Source organism: Nanorana parkeri, unplaced genomic scaffold (assembly GCF_000935625.1).
Source record: "Nanorana parkeri isolate BGI_ZX_2015 unplaced genomic scaffold, ASM93562v1 scaffold195, whole genome shotgun sequence".
Lineage (NCBI taxonomy): Eukaryota > Metazoa > Chordata > Amphibia > Anura > Dicroglossidae > Nanorana > Nanorana parkeri.
In genome coordinates this window covers 1,739,558-1,756,784 of record NW_017306463.1, presented here as the reverse complement: position 1 = coordinate 1,756,784, position 17,227 = coordinate 1,739,558, and the positions used below count along the sequence as shown (strand labels likewise).

At 41.6% G+C, this 17,227-nt stretch overlaps 1 protein-coding gene across 1 annotated transcript in view; it reads left to right on the top strand.

Annotated features, from left to right (window-relative positions):
- The window catches only part of BBS2 (Bardet-Biedl syndrome 2), a 38,753-nt gene that overhangs the window by 18,221 nt on the left and 3,305 nt on the right, over positions 1 to 17,227 (top strand). Inside the window, exons 6-17 of the mRNA XM_018555396.1 lie at positions 1,099 to 1,176; positions 2,115 to 2,219; positions 3,693 to 3,779; positions 4,255 to 4,390; positions 6,190 to 6,329; positions 7,618 to 7,762; positions 9,658 to 9,829; positions 10,859 to 10,988; positions 12,973 to 13,104; positions 13,178 to 13,315; positions 14,623 to 14,735; positions 16,925 to 17,073. Coding sequence (XP_018410898.1) covers positions 1,099 to 1,176; positions 2,115 to 2,219; positions 3,693 to 3,779; positions 4,255 to 4,390; positions 6,190 to 6,329; positions 7,618 to 7,762; positions 9,658 to 9,829; positions 10,859 to 10,988; positions 12,973 to 13,104; positions 13,178 to 13,315; positions 14,623 to 14,735; positions 16,925 to 17,073 — 1,525 coding nt within the window. The remainder of the gene's footprint in view (positions 1 to 1,098; positions 1,177 to 2,114; positions 2,220 to 3,692; positions 3,780 to 4,254; positions 4,391 to 6,189; positions 6,330 to 7,617; positions 7,763 to 9,657; positions 9,830 to 10,858; positions 10,989 to 12,972; positions 13,105 to 13,177; positions 13,316 to 14,622; positions 14,736 to 16,924; positions 17,074 to 17,227) is intronic.

The window sequence follows — 17,227 nt, the reverse complement described above, 5'->3', positions numbered from 1 at the left end:
AGCCGGCGGCCCACCTCATCTCTGCGCCGGGTGTGTCGGATGATCCGGCGCAGAGATGAGGGGGCCCGCCGGCCACCGGATACTGTGGAGGGAGCCGAGAATAAAAAAAAAAGCCGGCAGGCACTTCAGGGGGCAGCCCTGGGCCTCGGCCGTGAGGACCTAGCAAGCAGCCGCCTTCACACACTGGCGCGCTTTCTGAGATGAACACACACACACTGGGGTGGTTTTCTGCAGCCACCCCAACCAGAAAACAGCCAGAAGAAGTGAAGGTAAGTTATTAAATAAAATAATTATTTTTTGTAGCCCAACCAATGGACATGCTGTATAAAGTACTGCTGGTATTTGTAGTGCTATATAGCATGTCCAATTCTGCATTGCAGACAATGCAGAATAGCACCCTCTATAGAAGACTACAATTCTCAGCAGTACTTTATACAGCATTGCCATTTTTACAACTTTTTTTTTTTTTTTGCGTGGTTGCTACAGTGGATATGGGTTGGGGGGTTTGTGGTTTGTTTTTTTTATGGGGGGGCGGGGGGCAAAAATAAATCTTGCACCAGGGAGCTTTGTTCCCTAGATCCGCCACTGAGCCAACCTGCTATTGGTTATGTCAAATTAAAATGGCTATTGCTCCAGGCTGATTACATCCACCAATCACCTGCAGAAGCTAGCTGGCAGGAGAATGGGGCTGTGTGGGTGGTGGGGATTGGAGGTTGCACCATGGTAGGGGAGCTGAAAGTAGCTGGTCTTGCCTAGGGTGCAAAATAGTCTAGCACTGGCCCCGTACATGTGTGACACAATTTATTCCAACAGGGAAGAGGTCTTATTTATCTCCACTTTTAACCAATATGACGGTTTTTCTTATTATAATATAGGAGTGACACATAAGAACCACCAGAATTTGTTGCACGCATCGCAAATTGCAAGAAAACTGTTGAATTTATCTTTCTAATTTGCCCAGAACACCAGAAAAGCGTCGCAAATGCTTTATTACATTTTTACAAATGTTACACATGAAAATGTAAATCTAGTTTCTAAACCTTACATTCTACATGCTTTCAAGTTTTCATACTAATGTTTGTAAATGATGCATTACAGCTTCTGGTTGGATCTGAAGACTTTGATATAAGAGTCTTTAAAGAAGATGAAATTGTTGCTGAGATGACGGAGACAGAGGTAAGGATATAAAAGCTGTGGCTTCCTTCTATATTCAGCTGTATTGTCCATAGGCAAGTCATATCATGCTTGGCTGCTTAGAATGGCTGAGATGAAAAGTCTTACAAAGAAATGTGTTCATGTTATACGGTAATTAGTATGATGAAAACACGATGTGGAGACATATCACTGCTTATAGGTTTACGACAGGAACATTTTACCAGGTTTTGCAGTCTCTGTGTCTGTTTGTGGAACACCGCATAACCTCAAAGAATTGAAATGATAACACAATGTACAAATGTCAGGACATGGTAAAGTATTCACAGCACATTTGCTGATATCCTTAGAGTATATCTAAAGCCAATTTTAGATAGCATGGACAAGGTTTAAACCCCATCCTTTTTTTTTTTCGCCATCTGCTATTGCCATTGGAGAGATTTCCTTTCACTTCCTGCCCTGTCTTTATTGGCAGATTTCACCTTTTAGCAGTTTGGGCGAGTACGAGTATTCGCCCAAATACTCGGTATCAGCACTGGTACTAGTATTGGTATCGGTGCATCCCTAATAATAATTATAAAGATTGTTGTTTTTATAGGGAGGTTTTTTTATAGGGGATATCATTTTCATCTTTTTTTATTTTATTTTTCATGAATTTTTTTGTGTTATTTTGATAATGTGGTTAACATGTGGATGCTGGAAATTTAAGACCATTGTATTATGGGTATTCAGGGTGTGTATTTAATATCCCCACCCCTGACTCACTAATCCCTGTGATTGAGGGCAAAATGCGTCAGTGAAGAGTCATTTCTAGTGGGATCAATGATGTAAGAATGGCCATGCAGTTGTTTTAATAAAGTTTATTGACAATTACAAAAATAATACTGGTGTGTGGCCATTATGTGTATTTACTAATGATAGATTACAGTTTGATGAAAGATATTCATATTTTCTTCTTTTAGACAATCACAGCGTTATGCCCCATGTACTCCAGCCGATTTGGGTATGCTCTTTCCAATGGTACCGTAGGAGTGTATGACCGTATGTCACGCTACTGGAGGATAAAGGTGGGTGTGTCAGTGTACCAGACAGAAGATTTTATTCATCAACCTACCTGTCATGTACAGCTAAAATTGACACTGGTGTTGAAAAAAACAAAATAGTTTTCATGTACCCCATGTCCCCAATGTCCTAACATGCTCAAGGACTAGGGGAAAAGGTCAAGGGATAGAATATGGCCCTACAGAATAATAGAGGGAGAGGAAAGAGGCAAAAATTGGTCATTCCTATCCGGGGTTTAATCATAACAGTCAGTTAGGTAAATAATTCAGTCTGCTAGATAATTACTGTATCAGATCTGTAGACAGTTGTAGGCAGTTAAAACTTTAATAATAAATGATTCCATTTGGTTATGTGAACTTGCTGTGAGTTTCTCCATCATTCACATAAATGTCTGTTTGCGTTTGGCCCTGGACATGGTTGGAGCTTGAAAAACCTTTTGATTGGCAGTGATAGGACAGCAGACTGCCATCAGGAGGTGGATCAGCATCTTTGCCCTGGTCATACTTAAGAAGTAGAGGTTTTGTTAATAAACGGTCTGGGTCTGGGTGCACCTAGGTCTAATTAGGGTCTGTTAACCGTTGATAAATATATAAACCTCCAGCAAACAAAGCACAACCCCAAAATGAATGACAAAAAGATTGTGTGGCCCTGTATGTCAAAAGGAACCTGTCGTTTCCCTGTAAGGGGCGAATCCTTCTGGTATAAGATACAAGGTAAACATTTTACACTTTCTTTGATAGTGATGCATATAGATATTTTGGTGGCACTCAACTAAATGAGAGACACATTTTTACCAGTTCTTATAGCTTCCACCTCCCAGTAGGTCATGTATCAATGTGAACAAGATGGAGCCTAGAAGGAAATTAATCTCAAGTAAGAGACCTCTGCCTTATTTTCAGATTTTCTTAAAAGGGGAAGAGGGACTAAGGAGAAGGTACAGGGCCTAAAGAGAAGGTCGGGTGTTAGTCTGATTTGATTACCAGAGAGATTCTGAAAGGGTAAACCTTTTTTTTTTTTTTTATGTTGTATAATCTAGGAGTTTATATGTAATAGGATAAAGAACATCACCGATGATACAGAGGGCCTAATGCTTATGAGTCAGATCACAGGATTCATTAGGGTGGGACCCATGGTAAAGAACTAGGGCTGGAAGGGTCCAGCAGACTAGCTTCTAGTTGTGTCCATATGACGTAAGGATATCCTCAGACCCATGAACTAGCCTGGTGAAGGTGACTAGCAAAATATTATATCATATGCACAGGGTCCCCCATCTAAAGATTACTTATTCTGGTTTTGTTCGCCCAAATAGATCTGTAGATGCCCCTATGTAAATGTACTAAATACAGAAGCTAATATGACAACCTCACAGAAATTTCTGTGTATCTGCAGCCTCATTGTTTCTAACTTTGAATGACCTACTTTGGTAATAGGTTTATTTTAGATATAAACCTGTGTTTGTAATATCCATATCTTTACAGTCTAAAAACCTTGCAATGAGTATACATGCCTTTGACCTGAATTCTGATGGTGTCTGTGAGCTGATTACAGGATGGTCCAATGGGAAGGTGAGTGTTGCACCATTATTGCTGATCAACCTGTGGTGCACTGCTGGTTGATGATTTTATATGTATATACATAGCTTTGACTGTCCATTTGTTGACCTCAACAACATGAGTATAGCAGGTGGCCATGGGACTCCAGCACCATTAAAGTGGATTTGAACTCATAATGGCAGGCAGAGGGCTTTTGTTTCCTCATGTCAGAGCCTCCAGAAAGGAGAAGAGCAAAAAGTACTTTAGTGACACCACCAAATTTTTCTCAACATATTCAGAATGCTTAGACACAGTTATCAGGCCCAAATATTCCCTATAACATAGCACATCTTCACTTTTTGACTTCAGTTCCTTTTTAATTACCCTTGGACCAAGATGCATGCATGCAGGGCTTGATCACACCAGCACTTCTTATGTTTATGCCTGTACCATGATATATCATATATTATATGTATATTTGACACTGCCATATGGGCTTGTTATGCAGGTTGATGCCCGTAGCGATCGCACAGGAGAGGTGATCTTTAAAGACAATTTCTCCTCGTCTATAGCAGGAGTGGTGGAAGGTGATTACCGCATGGATGGGAAGACTCAGCTCATTTGTTGTTCTATAGATGGAGAAGGTAAGGAATGCTTACAGTGTGAGCTCACAGTATACCTTTCATCCAACATGTACATCTGTAGTGATTTCCATATTTCATGTAAGGACAATACTACACTACTCAGTTCCTTTCATCTGTTTTACAACATCTTTTTTTTAGAATACATAAGATAAGCTGCAGTGTTACAGGGCTTTATCAGTCAGTGGTGATGGTTCAAAATGTTGCAGCGTTTATTAATGTCACAGAAGAGCTCAATTGATTTGAGCATGCATGGACATGATTGGTCATATAATGTGGCAGCAGAGCACATGTATGAACAGGTATCTTCTGTTTACAGAACTGCCAATTTATGTAACTACCCCTCATTTTGTTAGGGTGGGCCAGCTGTGTGCAGCTACATTGACACACTGGAGACAAGGTAAAGCCTTAGTGAAAGCGTCTGGCTTTGTTTTATATCAGGTATAGAACATTTATGCATTATCACCAACATTTTATATTGGACAATGTATTCCAAAGTAACGTAGATTAGGGATGCACCAGGTCTAGGACCTCCCTCAGGTCTAGGACCTCCCTGCAGATGACACTGCAGTCAGACAGTACAGCCAGGTTCAGAACCCACCCCTAGCCTGTGACTGAATACTAAACAATACTATACAAACATACCTGTGATTAGGGATGCATCGATACCGAGTATTTGGGCTTGAGCTAGTACTCTTACTCTCCCAAATGCACCAATGCCTAGCCCCATACCCGAACTTCCGGTATCAGGAAGCCGAGTGGCGAGTCATTACACGCTGCCAGGCTTCCTGATTGGCCATGAAGCCAGCTCCATGATCCCTCATCACCAAGTGACGAGGGAGCATGGAGCCGGCTTACCGGCCAATCAGGAAGCCAGGCGGCGAGTCATTACCCGCCCCCCGGCTTCCTGATTGGCCAGAAAGCCGGCTCCATGCTTCCTCACCACCTGGTTAGGAGGAAGCATGGAGACAGTTTCCCTGCTAATTGGGAAACCGGGTGGCGAGCCTTTACACGCTGCCCGGCTTCCCCGCTAATCAGAAATCCAGGTGGCGAGTCAGTGCACGCCGTCTGGCTTCCTTAATGGGACTTCCGGTATTGGTATTCGGTTATCAGTAAGTACCGGAAAAAAAAATATCCGTACTCGATACCGCAAAACGGTATCGGCGCATCCCTAATGTAGATATATTGAGGAAGACATACACATTGAAGTATTCATGCTGTAGTGGATTAATTCACTTTCAGTGAAAACCTTGAAATTTGTCAATTTTACAATCTAAAAGGCACATATTCCAATATGCAGTTTTCCTGCAGAAAATGTGTGTACAGAACTTTGAAAGCATAGTCATAAATGACATTATTAGAGATCATCCATTACTGTGTGGATAAAAAGAGGTGACCATTTCCATAAAATAACCTTTGACTGCTGTCAAAGGTCATCAGTCTGGTATAAAGCAAAGTATGGCACAGCAAATGGTGAGCACACTACGTTCATCCAGAGGGGCAAAACATTATATAGGAATGGAAGGATGAATGGTTCTTAATCAAAGATGCCTTGATTCTTGTAATCATAGATTAACACACATCGGGGTTTTAATATGTCCCCTTCATCAGGACTTTAGATGAAATGATGATTATTAGTAACATGTTAGTCTCTATACCAAGGTAAATGTGGCAAACTGCTCTGTACTTTTACATGGAGTAGGACGTCAGCAGGCAGAGAGAGAAGCCAGGCTGGTGTAGCAGTGATCTCATTAAAGTGTGTGCTGTTGCAGTAAGTAACTGTCCATTTTATTCCATTACAGTGAGGGGCTATCTTCCCTCCAGTCAGGAAACCTCCGGGAGTCTAATGGATACAAGTGTGGAGCAGGAGCTTGTCAGAGAACTTAGTCAGAAGAAGCAGAACCTACTATTAGAGCTGAAGAATTACCAAGAAAACTCAAAGGTTGTGTGAAGCCACTTCTGCTGTGTTTCCTTAAATCCCAACTGCAGGCAAACCATTTCATCTAGTTTTGAACAGAGCACAGAAGAGCTGGAACCCCTTTTAGGTTCTTAGTGTTGTCTGTGCCCCTTTTTAAGGTGGTTTCCCCACAGTTTCTGTTCTGTCTGACACCCCACAGAAAGTGAGGGTAAATCTGCCCACTGGGGACACAGACATTGAAGATTTCCCCCTCACTCCCTGTTCTGTATGACTTCCAGTGATGGCACTGCGTCCTTTAGAACTCAAGGTGGAGAGGTCATAGTGCACCCCTCTCTGTGAGATGTGAACTTCTTTAGCAACATAGGTTCAAGGTCCCACGCTTTTTGCACCACTTCCTGTTGAAGTGCCCAAAGCGGCCACCTCTTTTGCCTGCACTTCAGCCCGGCATTAATGACACCTCTCATAGAGATAGGGACACAGATAGAGGTTGTAAACTTTTTTAATTGTATTCGACTAAAAAAATAAAAAAAGTGTTTTGGTGGGATTTGGGCTTTAAAACCTTATTAAAAGAGAGAGCCCAGTAAAAGTAGTTTTTAAGTCTACATGTTGAAGAGATTATGTTGATGTACATAATCAGTTCCCAGCTCATATAGTAGCAGAGCAGCATATTGTGCCTTTTTCTGAGAGCTATAGCTGCTCGGCTAGGCTAGATAAAAGACAATGCAAATTCTGCAAGCATATGACATGATAAACATTTTCTTTGACATAGTGGGGTTGATTTACTAAAGGGATAAAGAATATTCACTTTTAAAATGAATGTTTACTTCTCTCCCTGATTAAGATGCAGCAAAGGAATCATGCACAAGGAAATATGAACAAACTGGATGTTCGCTTGCACATGATTGAAGGTGACACAACTTCACCTCATTCACTAAGTGAATTTTCTCTTTGCAAAGTGAATTTTAGTGAACATGGTGACGATGTACTGATTTCAACTTTCAATCATGTGCAAGCAAAATCCTGTTTTTTTTTATTCATTGGGTGCTCTTTCCAAAGTGAATTTTCACTTTGTTTCACCTCATTCATTAAGATAAGTGAAAATAAACTTTGACCCTGATTTACTAACGGAGCTGAGCATTTTAACTTTCAATGTATTTTTTTGCTAAAATGGTAATAGGCTTTTGGATGGCTGTTTCAGATGTGTGTATTGCTTAGAGCAGCTTTTGTTTGGTTATATATAGATATCATGCTTCCTTTTTATATGGTTGCATATACCAACTATACACTGTTTTCTGTGTTTTCCTTGCAACAGGCAGATTCAAGGACACAAGCAAGTGAACCTGATGGCCAAATGGGAGTGATTCCAGCAAACACACAGCTGCAGACTGCTCTGTCTGTCACTCTGGGATCAGAGATTCAGGCTGCCCATGTGGAGCTGAGCATCTCAACATCTAATGGTGAGGAATGGTACCCGGTGCCATCTCAATGGGTCTATATAGGCCTATTAGTAGTATTGTATTAAAACATTACATGGCAAGGGTCTGTAATAAGCTCAAACATATTGCTAAAACATATTGCCCTATATTGCCACCAAATCATATTTGTGTTTAAATCCTACTGTATAATACCTTGGCAGGCAACAAAATGAGAAAAGAAAGAAAACATGAATCCATTTCACCTTAATGAAATTCTTCCTAATTTCAAAGACATTATGGGGGGGAATCTATTGAAACTGGAGCAGGCAGAATCTGAAGCAGTTGTCCATAGTAATTAATAAGCTTCTCATTTGAAAATGAAAGATATTCGATCTTCGATAAATGCCCCTCTTTGTGCCTATATATCTGGATCTGAACAGCAGATACAGGGGATGATTAGATTGTATATAGTTGCCCAGGGGCATATTATGCCATGTCAATCTAATGGTAATAGGCTCGGACTAGATGTTTATTATCCTCTGAAAATAAGTCAAATCTGGTCTTTTGAATTCTGTGTGGAAGGGACAACATACATATTTCCATGAATGGCATTCCTCTGTGGATCACCTCTACATACAAATCATATTGACAGGCAAAAGTAAATGTGGCATTGATTTTCAAACATTGTTTCTTTGTTTTTGTGTGTGTTTCTGGGAGAAGCTACATCCTTTTAAGACCCCATGCACACAGGAATTAAAATACATGCGTCCAGGTACGTTTGGAGCTCATTTCTAAATGCTACTGGAAGCATGTAATGCTTTGCTATGGCTGAAGGGACACCTAGACATTCAGCAGCGTCTAGGTGCATTCAGTCTAGTTGTATTTACACAAACAAGAATTTTCTGTGCCCGGGACCATTCAGCCTGGTTATACACATTAAACACGTCTAAACACAAAGATCACGTCTAAAAAGTGATCTTGGAAGCATAAAAGTTTATACTTCTCAGATAACAAACACAGGAGACACGTGTGCATGGGGCCTAAGACTCCACATAAAACAGGGAAAGCAGTAATAAATAATTGAAGCAGGAAGCTACTTATCTGTGTTTATTGTCTATTGAGGGACACAGGAATTCCTTAAATTCTTAGACTGTCGGGTTCTATTGCCGCCTATAGGTGGCAGTAGAATGCAACACTCTAAGAATTCCTGTGCCCCTCAATGGACTCCAAGAAAAGGATTCCACAGTAAGTATAAAAATTCTATTTTTTTCTCTGTTCAGAATTTAGGGACACAAGATGGAAAAGAAATAATGTTTCATAGTATTTTTTTAGTTTTTGTTTACGAAGACATGTAACAACTTTGGACAGTGTTCCACTTTTGTTTGTTTCACACACAATATTTCCATTACACTCAGTATAATTTTTTACTTCAGTCCTTGCCATTCGAAAATACATAAACGCTTAGCCTGACATTATAGGGATGATTCAATAAAACCATTCCAAGAACGCCGCTGTCTTTGCCATAGCTACCAATAGAGATCATTTACTGAGCATCTTTGATTGGCTGTATTAGATTACTGCTGTTTTACCCTTTGGTTTATTGACTCACTTTATGTATGTTTGCCTGTGATTTATCCTGACTGTAATAAAAGGGCCTTATAGAGGGGCATGAGGTCATACTTATCCAGTACAAAATCACTCATACAGCATAGTTGGACTTGTGTTCAGCCCACAACCTCACACATCTTCAAAGCTTTTCCAAGATACAAAATCTACAACAGTATTCTATACAACGTAATGGTCTGCTGTAATTATTATTGATAGTGCAGCTTTTATTTTAGAGGGACAAACATCTGATAGTGGTGGACAGCAAACTAGTTTTTGGTTTCTTCCCCCCTTCTTGTATATTATATTCATAAAGGACATTTTTCTTTTAGATACAATCATCCGTGCAGTACTCATCTTTGCTGAAGGAATATTTGAAGGTGAAAGCCACGTTGTGCATCCCAGCACCCAGAATCTCACTGGCCGCATTCGAGTGCCTATCTGCCCCCCTAAAGATGTCCCTGTGGATCTGCACATTAAAGCATTTGTGGGCTACAAAAGCAGGTATGAGCATACATTGGAAGATCATATTGATATATATACTGTACACCAGAATATAATTCATTTCAGAATGTACAAAACAAGATTCATATCCATACAATGCATTGTTAAATAAGACAATTGCATGGACTACATTGGTAAGGGTAGTTCCACTGGACAGCAAGATTATTATTGTTTTGCACCTCAACCTCAACCTGAGCAATGATTGGGGTCCCTATAGCTTATCTGTAACTTCAGCAAACATCTCAAGAGACCTCTGTTAAAGAAAAAGGCCATTAATGTTTTTATAATAAGTTTTGCACACACGTTAAAATGCAAATTTTAGGCATGAAGATTACATAACAACCCAACCCCCCAAACTTTAAGTTATACTCTGTGAATGAGAACATGTAACAAATATAAAGTGGTTGTCATCCCATTTTCTCTGCAAATGTGGAAACACACTTTAGGCCCCTTTCATACCAACCGATCATGAGGGGGTCCGTGCATGCATCCCCTTTTGATTGGATCAGTACAATTGGATCTTGCGATGGTGGAAAAAACTGATATGACCGGACCCCATGTCAGTCTATCGGGATTTGGATGTAAATGGACTTGTGTCTGTTTACAATCTGATTACTCCCAATCCGGCACAAAGAGGTTCGGGGAAACGGAACACTGTTCTCTTCTCTTTGTTTTTCCAGACCTGGCCGGAGCCTGGGGCAACCGGTATTAAACGGACACATGTCTGTTTAGATCCGGTTGCCCAAAGACTTACAGCTGCCCCTAGACTTTTTACTGAAAAACTGACAGGCAGACCTGATCGGACCGTCTGAAAGAGGTCTTAAGGAATGTTAAAGGAAGAGCAGGGAAAAGCTAGTGAAAATAATGGTGATGGACAGGATGAAATATGTTGTCTTATTCCTGATATAATAAAGATTTCATACACAAAAGACCCACGGTTAATTGTGAAGGCTGATATGCATCTTTTCATGGTTGGTGTAACACTTGTCTGACTGAAATACTAACAGCTCTTTGTTTGCTCATTGACAGTGTACAGTTCCATGTGTTTGAACTAACCAGGCAGCTTCCTCGGTTCTCTATGTATGTGCTCAGTAGCCCCGCCTCTTTACCAGAGCCATCCAGTCATGTGACTTTCAGCATAAATGAACGCGTGCAGAGGGTGAGTCTTCTACAAAAGCAGACCTTCTTTTTTTCTAGGTTTTTGAGACTTTTTTTCTGTTTCAGTACTATAAGAATTAAAGACGTGTAATAAACAATAGCCCCCTTTTCACAGCAGCTAACCCAGACTAAGAAGAAAAGCATAGAAACATATATTGTAAAAGAGATCATATTGTATTATACCTGCTATGGTGAGGAATACATTACATTGATTTCCATATTAGGTCTTTTACCCGCTTTGGTATTTGTAGACAGTAATGTAAGCAGGGGAGTCACCTCTCCAGGGCTCCCATTTACAGATCGGGATCCCTCTCATCTTTCTCTTTTTTTTCTATTGCTTTTATGAATGAAGTAATACCACATATGATGATATCACTCAATATATGACTTTGTATTGTAATATTAGTTTTGTATTGCCATGGTGACAGAGGGCCTGTGTATTGACATGGCAACAGAGAGACTCGGCTCTATTGCCATGGCGAGGGATGGGTCTGCCGCAGTATATGTTCAATAGAGCCTGGTGTCAGTAACTTAGCCCTTGCCATAGTGACAGAGGCATCGGACTCTTGCCATGCTGATGCCTGTTGCTGTGGTGTTGGTGGAATCTGGCCGATGCCATGCTGACAGCGAGATATGGCTTGATTGCCATGACAACAGAGGGAATATGGCTATGGGCGGATTGTGCCTCCTTACCATAGTAATGGATTTAGTGGCCCCTGTTGCCATGCCAGTGCAAAGTTTGTGCCCTGTTGCCTTGTCGACAAAGGGATCTTACCACTGAAAAATTGGTTCTGTAAGGATCAACCCTCCTCGCTGTTGTTAGTCCACTAATATCCCCATTGCTGTAGCAACATAGGGATACAGCCATGTTTCCATGACAATGGAATGATTTTGTCCCTTTTTTTTTTTTTCCACCTGTATACGGAATGAAAGAAATCCTTAATTTCATTTATAAGTAGTTTGCCATGTTTTGTGGAATGCTTATAAAATGTCCTCTTTTTGTCTACAGTAACATTGTTTTTTAAAACCATCACCAGTCAGAAGGTCATAATGACCTCCTAGTATTTTTATAAAGCGCTCAGTAGCAGCAGCCTTCCTTTCAGTTTTTTCTTGTCCACTGCGAAGGCAATGCATCTGTAATGTTCAGATGTTTCATGTGACTTTTTATAGGCTCCAAATCCCTATATACAGACGTTAGGCACACCGTTTTATGTCAACAAAACCCCACTGAGGGGAATTTATCATAGCAATTGCGAGTGTTTGAACTTACAAGTGAGTTCTAGATCCTCAATCATCACCTCACCTAAATAATATGTCGCTAACTCACCTTGGGACGAAAGCAATTTCCCTGGGCTCAGGGAAACGCGCAGACTGGGACGATGCTCCATACTCTTTGTATAAATGAGGTAGTTACACATGCTTATGCCTGCTTAGCAGAGGTTGTTGATAGAAATTTTACATTGAAAGTACCCTTGCCTGGAATACTTGAGCTAATATCTTTTTGTCAATGAGGTGTACATTGTATTTCCTTTTGTGTATGGCTATGATGTTTGTTTCTTTTTTTTCTGTTCTTTCACAAAATGAAAATTCAATAATAAACCTATATGTAAACAATAAATTAAATGAGGTTTAATAGACTCCAGGAAAGAAGACTTGTAACTTCAGGCAAAAAGCATAACTGTCGCTTCTTGAAGAAGTGGTCATGGGGACTTCTTAAGTTGTGATTGTTTTCTTAGGTGATGCTCCAGTTTCAGACAGCCCCAGAACAAGTGCAGATGAAAACACATGTAACTGAAAAAGTAGTGCCAGCTCTAATCAATACAGGTGCAAAACATGTGCAGTTGGAAAAGTAGTGCAAGCTCAGGTGAAAACAGGGACGCATGTTAAAAGACAGATTTGCACATAAATAAAATGATCTAAGAGGCTAAAACTGTTGCAAATGCTTTGATAAATCCCCCCCATCGTGTTTTCCCTTTGTTTGAAAGGTTGTCCTGTGGTTGAACCAGAATTTTCTGTTACCAGAAGACACAGAAGTGCAGAGCGCTCCATTTCATATTTGCTTTTCTTCACTACGAGATGGGGGGACTCTTCTCATTAGCATGAAACCTAACGGGGAGGTAGGTAACCCCCCCTATTCACCTTGAAATGTATTTGTTACCATTTCTATATAACGTCATTCTGTCTTTGCAGATCACACTACGTACAGACGACCTGGATCTAGCTGGTGACATTATTCAGTCCCTGGCAGCATTTCTGGCCATAGAAGACCTATCTGTGGAAGCAGATTTCCCCAAATATTTTGATCAGCTTCGAAAAGTGCTTGTGCAGGTGAGTTAGAGTTTCCTGCCTTGATCCAATAACCTGCTGAATACTAAGGTTCCTGCAACACATTATACCTTATATTTGAAAAATGTAACTGTGGGATATTCGGTAGCATTTAGAAGCATTAATGTATTAAGTGTATGGTCAGGATCCTACACAGTGATTGCTATTGTGGAGAGTAGCAGTAGTTCAATAAAAGTAGAGTAGATTGGAATGGGAGCTGTAGATGCAATTATACTAGCCATTAAAGTAAAAGTAAAGCCAACCTTTTTTTGGCTTTAGTTTGCTTTTGGATCCAACGTACCCAACGTAGCAGAGCCACACTGCAGCCGGGAGCGATCCCAACAGTATTGCTGGGATCCATCTGGCTGCCTGATTGACAGCTGGCTCTTCATCTCTAGAGCCAGAGCCATGTGTGCCCACCCCCTCCCCTGTCTGTCCCTTAGCAGTTAAATGTTCACTTTGCTCTCGGTATATAGAGCTGGCATATGGCAGCAGCGATTTGCCACACCGGCTCTAAGTATTGAGAAGAGTATATTTTACTTTCCCAATGCTTCTCCTTTAGAGCCTCAATTCAAAGATGCTTTATAACCTTCTTCTGCCACCTCCTCCCCCTCACTGCTGGTGCTGCTGCTGCCCATTGCGCTTGGCTCCATTATCTTTAAAACAGAAGTATAGCCAAACTTTTTTTGGCTTTAGTACTCTTTTGGGTCTCAGGAGTACATTTACTCCTGTACCCCAAAGTCAGCAGGCTACTGCCCCCTATATACTGACAGAGCAGAGCCGAGCCACACCGCACCCAGGAAAAAGATCCTGACAATATTGTTGTGATCCACTTCTCTGCCTGATTGACAGCTGGCTCTGCCTCTCTAGGGCCAGAGCCAGCTGTACCCGCCCCCTCCCCTGTCTTTTCTTCCAATGAGCTCTGGAGGAACAGAAAGAGGAGATGGGGGAATCCCTGCAGGGTGCGGTGACTCACAGACACCATATTCTGCAGGGAGAAGCCATGAGCTGAGCGATCAGTTCTCGAGCTGTAGAACCGGCATATGAAACCTGCAGTGCCACACACTAGTTCAAACTATTAGGAAGAGAGTATTGTATCCCAATGGTTCTCCTTTAATGCTCCATCTAAGGACTGGCAGCAGCACATACAGTGACAGGAGGAATTTCAGTACTGTATCTTCACACTGCAGTTTAATAAACAAACCTACATTTAGTGGATTTTCACTTTAAGAATAATGATGGAAAGTTTGGTGAAGCCTGCCTTATACGTTAGCACAAAATGAATATGGTCGCAATTTAATTTCTCACAGGTAGATGAATCCCACTCAGTGCACCAGAAACTCACAGCAGATATGGCTGATCAGTCTAACCTGATCCGTAGCATGCTGGTACAAGCCGAGGATGCCCGCCTCATGAGGGACATGTAAGCTCATTTTGTTTCTTTTAAACTAGCTTAATCTCTTTCTTTTGATTGCAGGTTTTATCCTGTAACCTGATAATTATTTCCCTAAGTACCTAGAATAAGAGAAGTTTATGTTTAGTGAACCTGTCATTATGAGTCCTGTTGTAGGTGGTGTGCATGAATGAACTTACAGTGCAATACAGGGTCCACATATCCTGTCTGGGCCCCCTCAAGACCATAAAATTCATCTGATGTGAGTAGGTACAAAATGTACTTCTAATGAAAATGTATATTTCTGCACTGCTGGTGTGATGTCACCATCCTTCCAGAAAGATTCCCGGGGAATACAGAGTAGGTGTGTCTTCTTGCACGATTTTGGCTTCTCTGTATTCTCCGGGCAATCTTCCTAGAAGGAGTGTGACATCATCCTCGCCTCGGTGCTGTAAGCATAAGACAGGGGTAAGGTAAGCATTCATCTGACTTTCTTCTTTACAAGCACATTTTGCAACTAGTAATAGCAGGTGATTTTTATTTTATTACAGGGGGAGGCAAATGCAAGGCTTGCTTTAAATCCCAATTAAACTTTCAGTTCAAATGAGCTAAAGCGAAACAAATAGTATGCAAAGTCTTACGGTTACGCTTTCTTTCGAAAGATTCGGCATCTTAGGGTAGAAAAGCCCCTCCTCCACCAGCATGCTGTAAAACAGGACCTTTGCTCTGTGTGGAAGCCGTAATCTCTCTGCAGAGGTCTGACATGCTGCCTGCTAAATCAGAACTTTAACTCACTCTCTTATTGAAAAGCTCTAGCTGTGACTCCGAATGGGGCACTGATTCCGCACACAGAGCAAGGATCCTACTCTCCAGTATACTGGTAGGGGAAACTGTAACCCTTTGTTTTGATGCCCCTGGAATCTGTTTAACTGATTTAAACCTAAAATTACAATTGGGCTTTTAACTGAAGTATCTTATATACTCTACCGAGTTGTCAGTTACCATCAGTGTATTGGAAATGTGGAATAGAAGCACCTCTATCCTTACCTTGCTGACCTCTGACTGCCCTTAGGGCCATCTCACACTAGCAATCTTGTCACTAAACCCTGTAGAGCCTTGGTTCTCAACTGGTGGGTCGTGACCCAAAAGTGGGTCGTTACCCCGTATTCAGTGGGTCACCACATGCCTTCCACTTTTCTAGGTGAGAAGCTCCTCTGCTTCCCCCTAGTGCAGCACTCTCAGTTCTTGTGCCAAGCAGCCATTCAAAATATGCTGCCCGGTGCCCAGTGTCAGCTTGAGGTGTGATGGGATGGGGCTATGGCCACAAGGGAGCCCCATCCATAAGTGCATTGCTTACAGCTCCCTCACGTGTCCTGTAGAGATGCCTGGACCGGAGTGACATCATATTCTGGCTCCTGGCACTTCTACAGGGCACGCAAGGGAGATGTACAAGCAATGCACATATGGATGGAGCTCCATCACAGTACAGCAGCCAACACTGGACCTCCAGGCTGAGGATCCACTCCAGTTCTTGTAAGGTAGGGAGACTCGGTGGACCTTAAAAAAAAAAAAATTAAAAATTTTTTGGAGTGTGTATGTGTGTGAGAAAGTCTGAGTGAGATTGTGTCTGTGGTTGTGTATGCATGTCAGTGTTTTTTAGGGACCGTACAACGCACCGTAACACGCACTCACACCTACCTTGTATTCTGGTGTGGGAGGTTGTGTTGCCATTTATTTGAATGTTACCCCAAATGCACCTTCCACCCACATTTCGTACGCCCGCACCTGACCACGTGGTACCCTAATGCCGTGTGCTAAATTGTAGTGCAACTTGGGTTGCAACTTAATGACCAAGGACAAATGTTACACAGGTTGAGAACCACTGCTGTAGAGAATATTCTCCCATACCTCTAGGTGTCACTCCCTCAGTGGCCGGATGAGTGAGGAAACCATACGGAATGTAAGTCGCCAGCAAGGGTCCAACACATGAGTACTTCTTCTACCTTGTTTCCCCCTATATTGTGATCCTGGTGCTGGCAATGTCACACCAGTGACAGGGCCGCTAGTGTTATATTGCCCATACACTCTTGTACACATGTCAGTGTAACTTTCTTTGCCAAGTCCGCCCCTGTTTTAGTCGGACGACTTCATGTGCTGACTGGAAACGTAACTTTTATACATTGTGGTTAGTGTAATGCCATTATTTTCTCCTGATAAAGGAAGAATATGAAAAATCGTTATACAGGACTCTATGACCTCAACAGAGACCTTTTAAATCGCTATAAGATCCGCTGCAACAATCATACAGAATTGCTGAACAATCTCAAGTGTGTAAATCAGGCAATCCAGAGAGCAGGACGTCTACGAGGTAAGTTCGGATCACATCGGTGCTTATATTGAGACTCGGAGAAAAGTACTCAGATTACAGCTAGCATTGTTTGCAGTGCTGCTAATACAACAGACATTGGTCTTCTACAGGGTGGGCAACGGAAAAGTAGCCCGCCTCCGGCGATAGTATGACG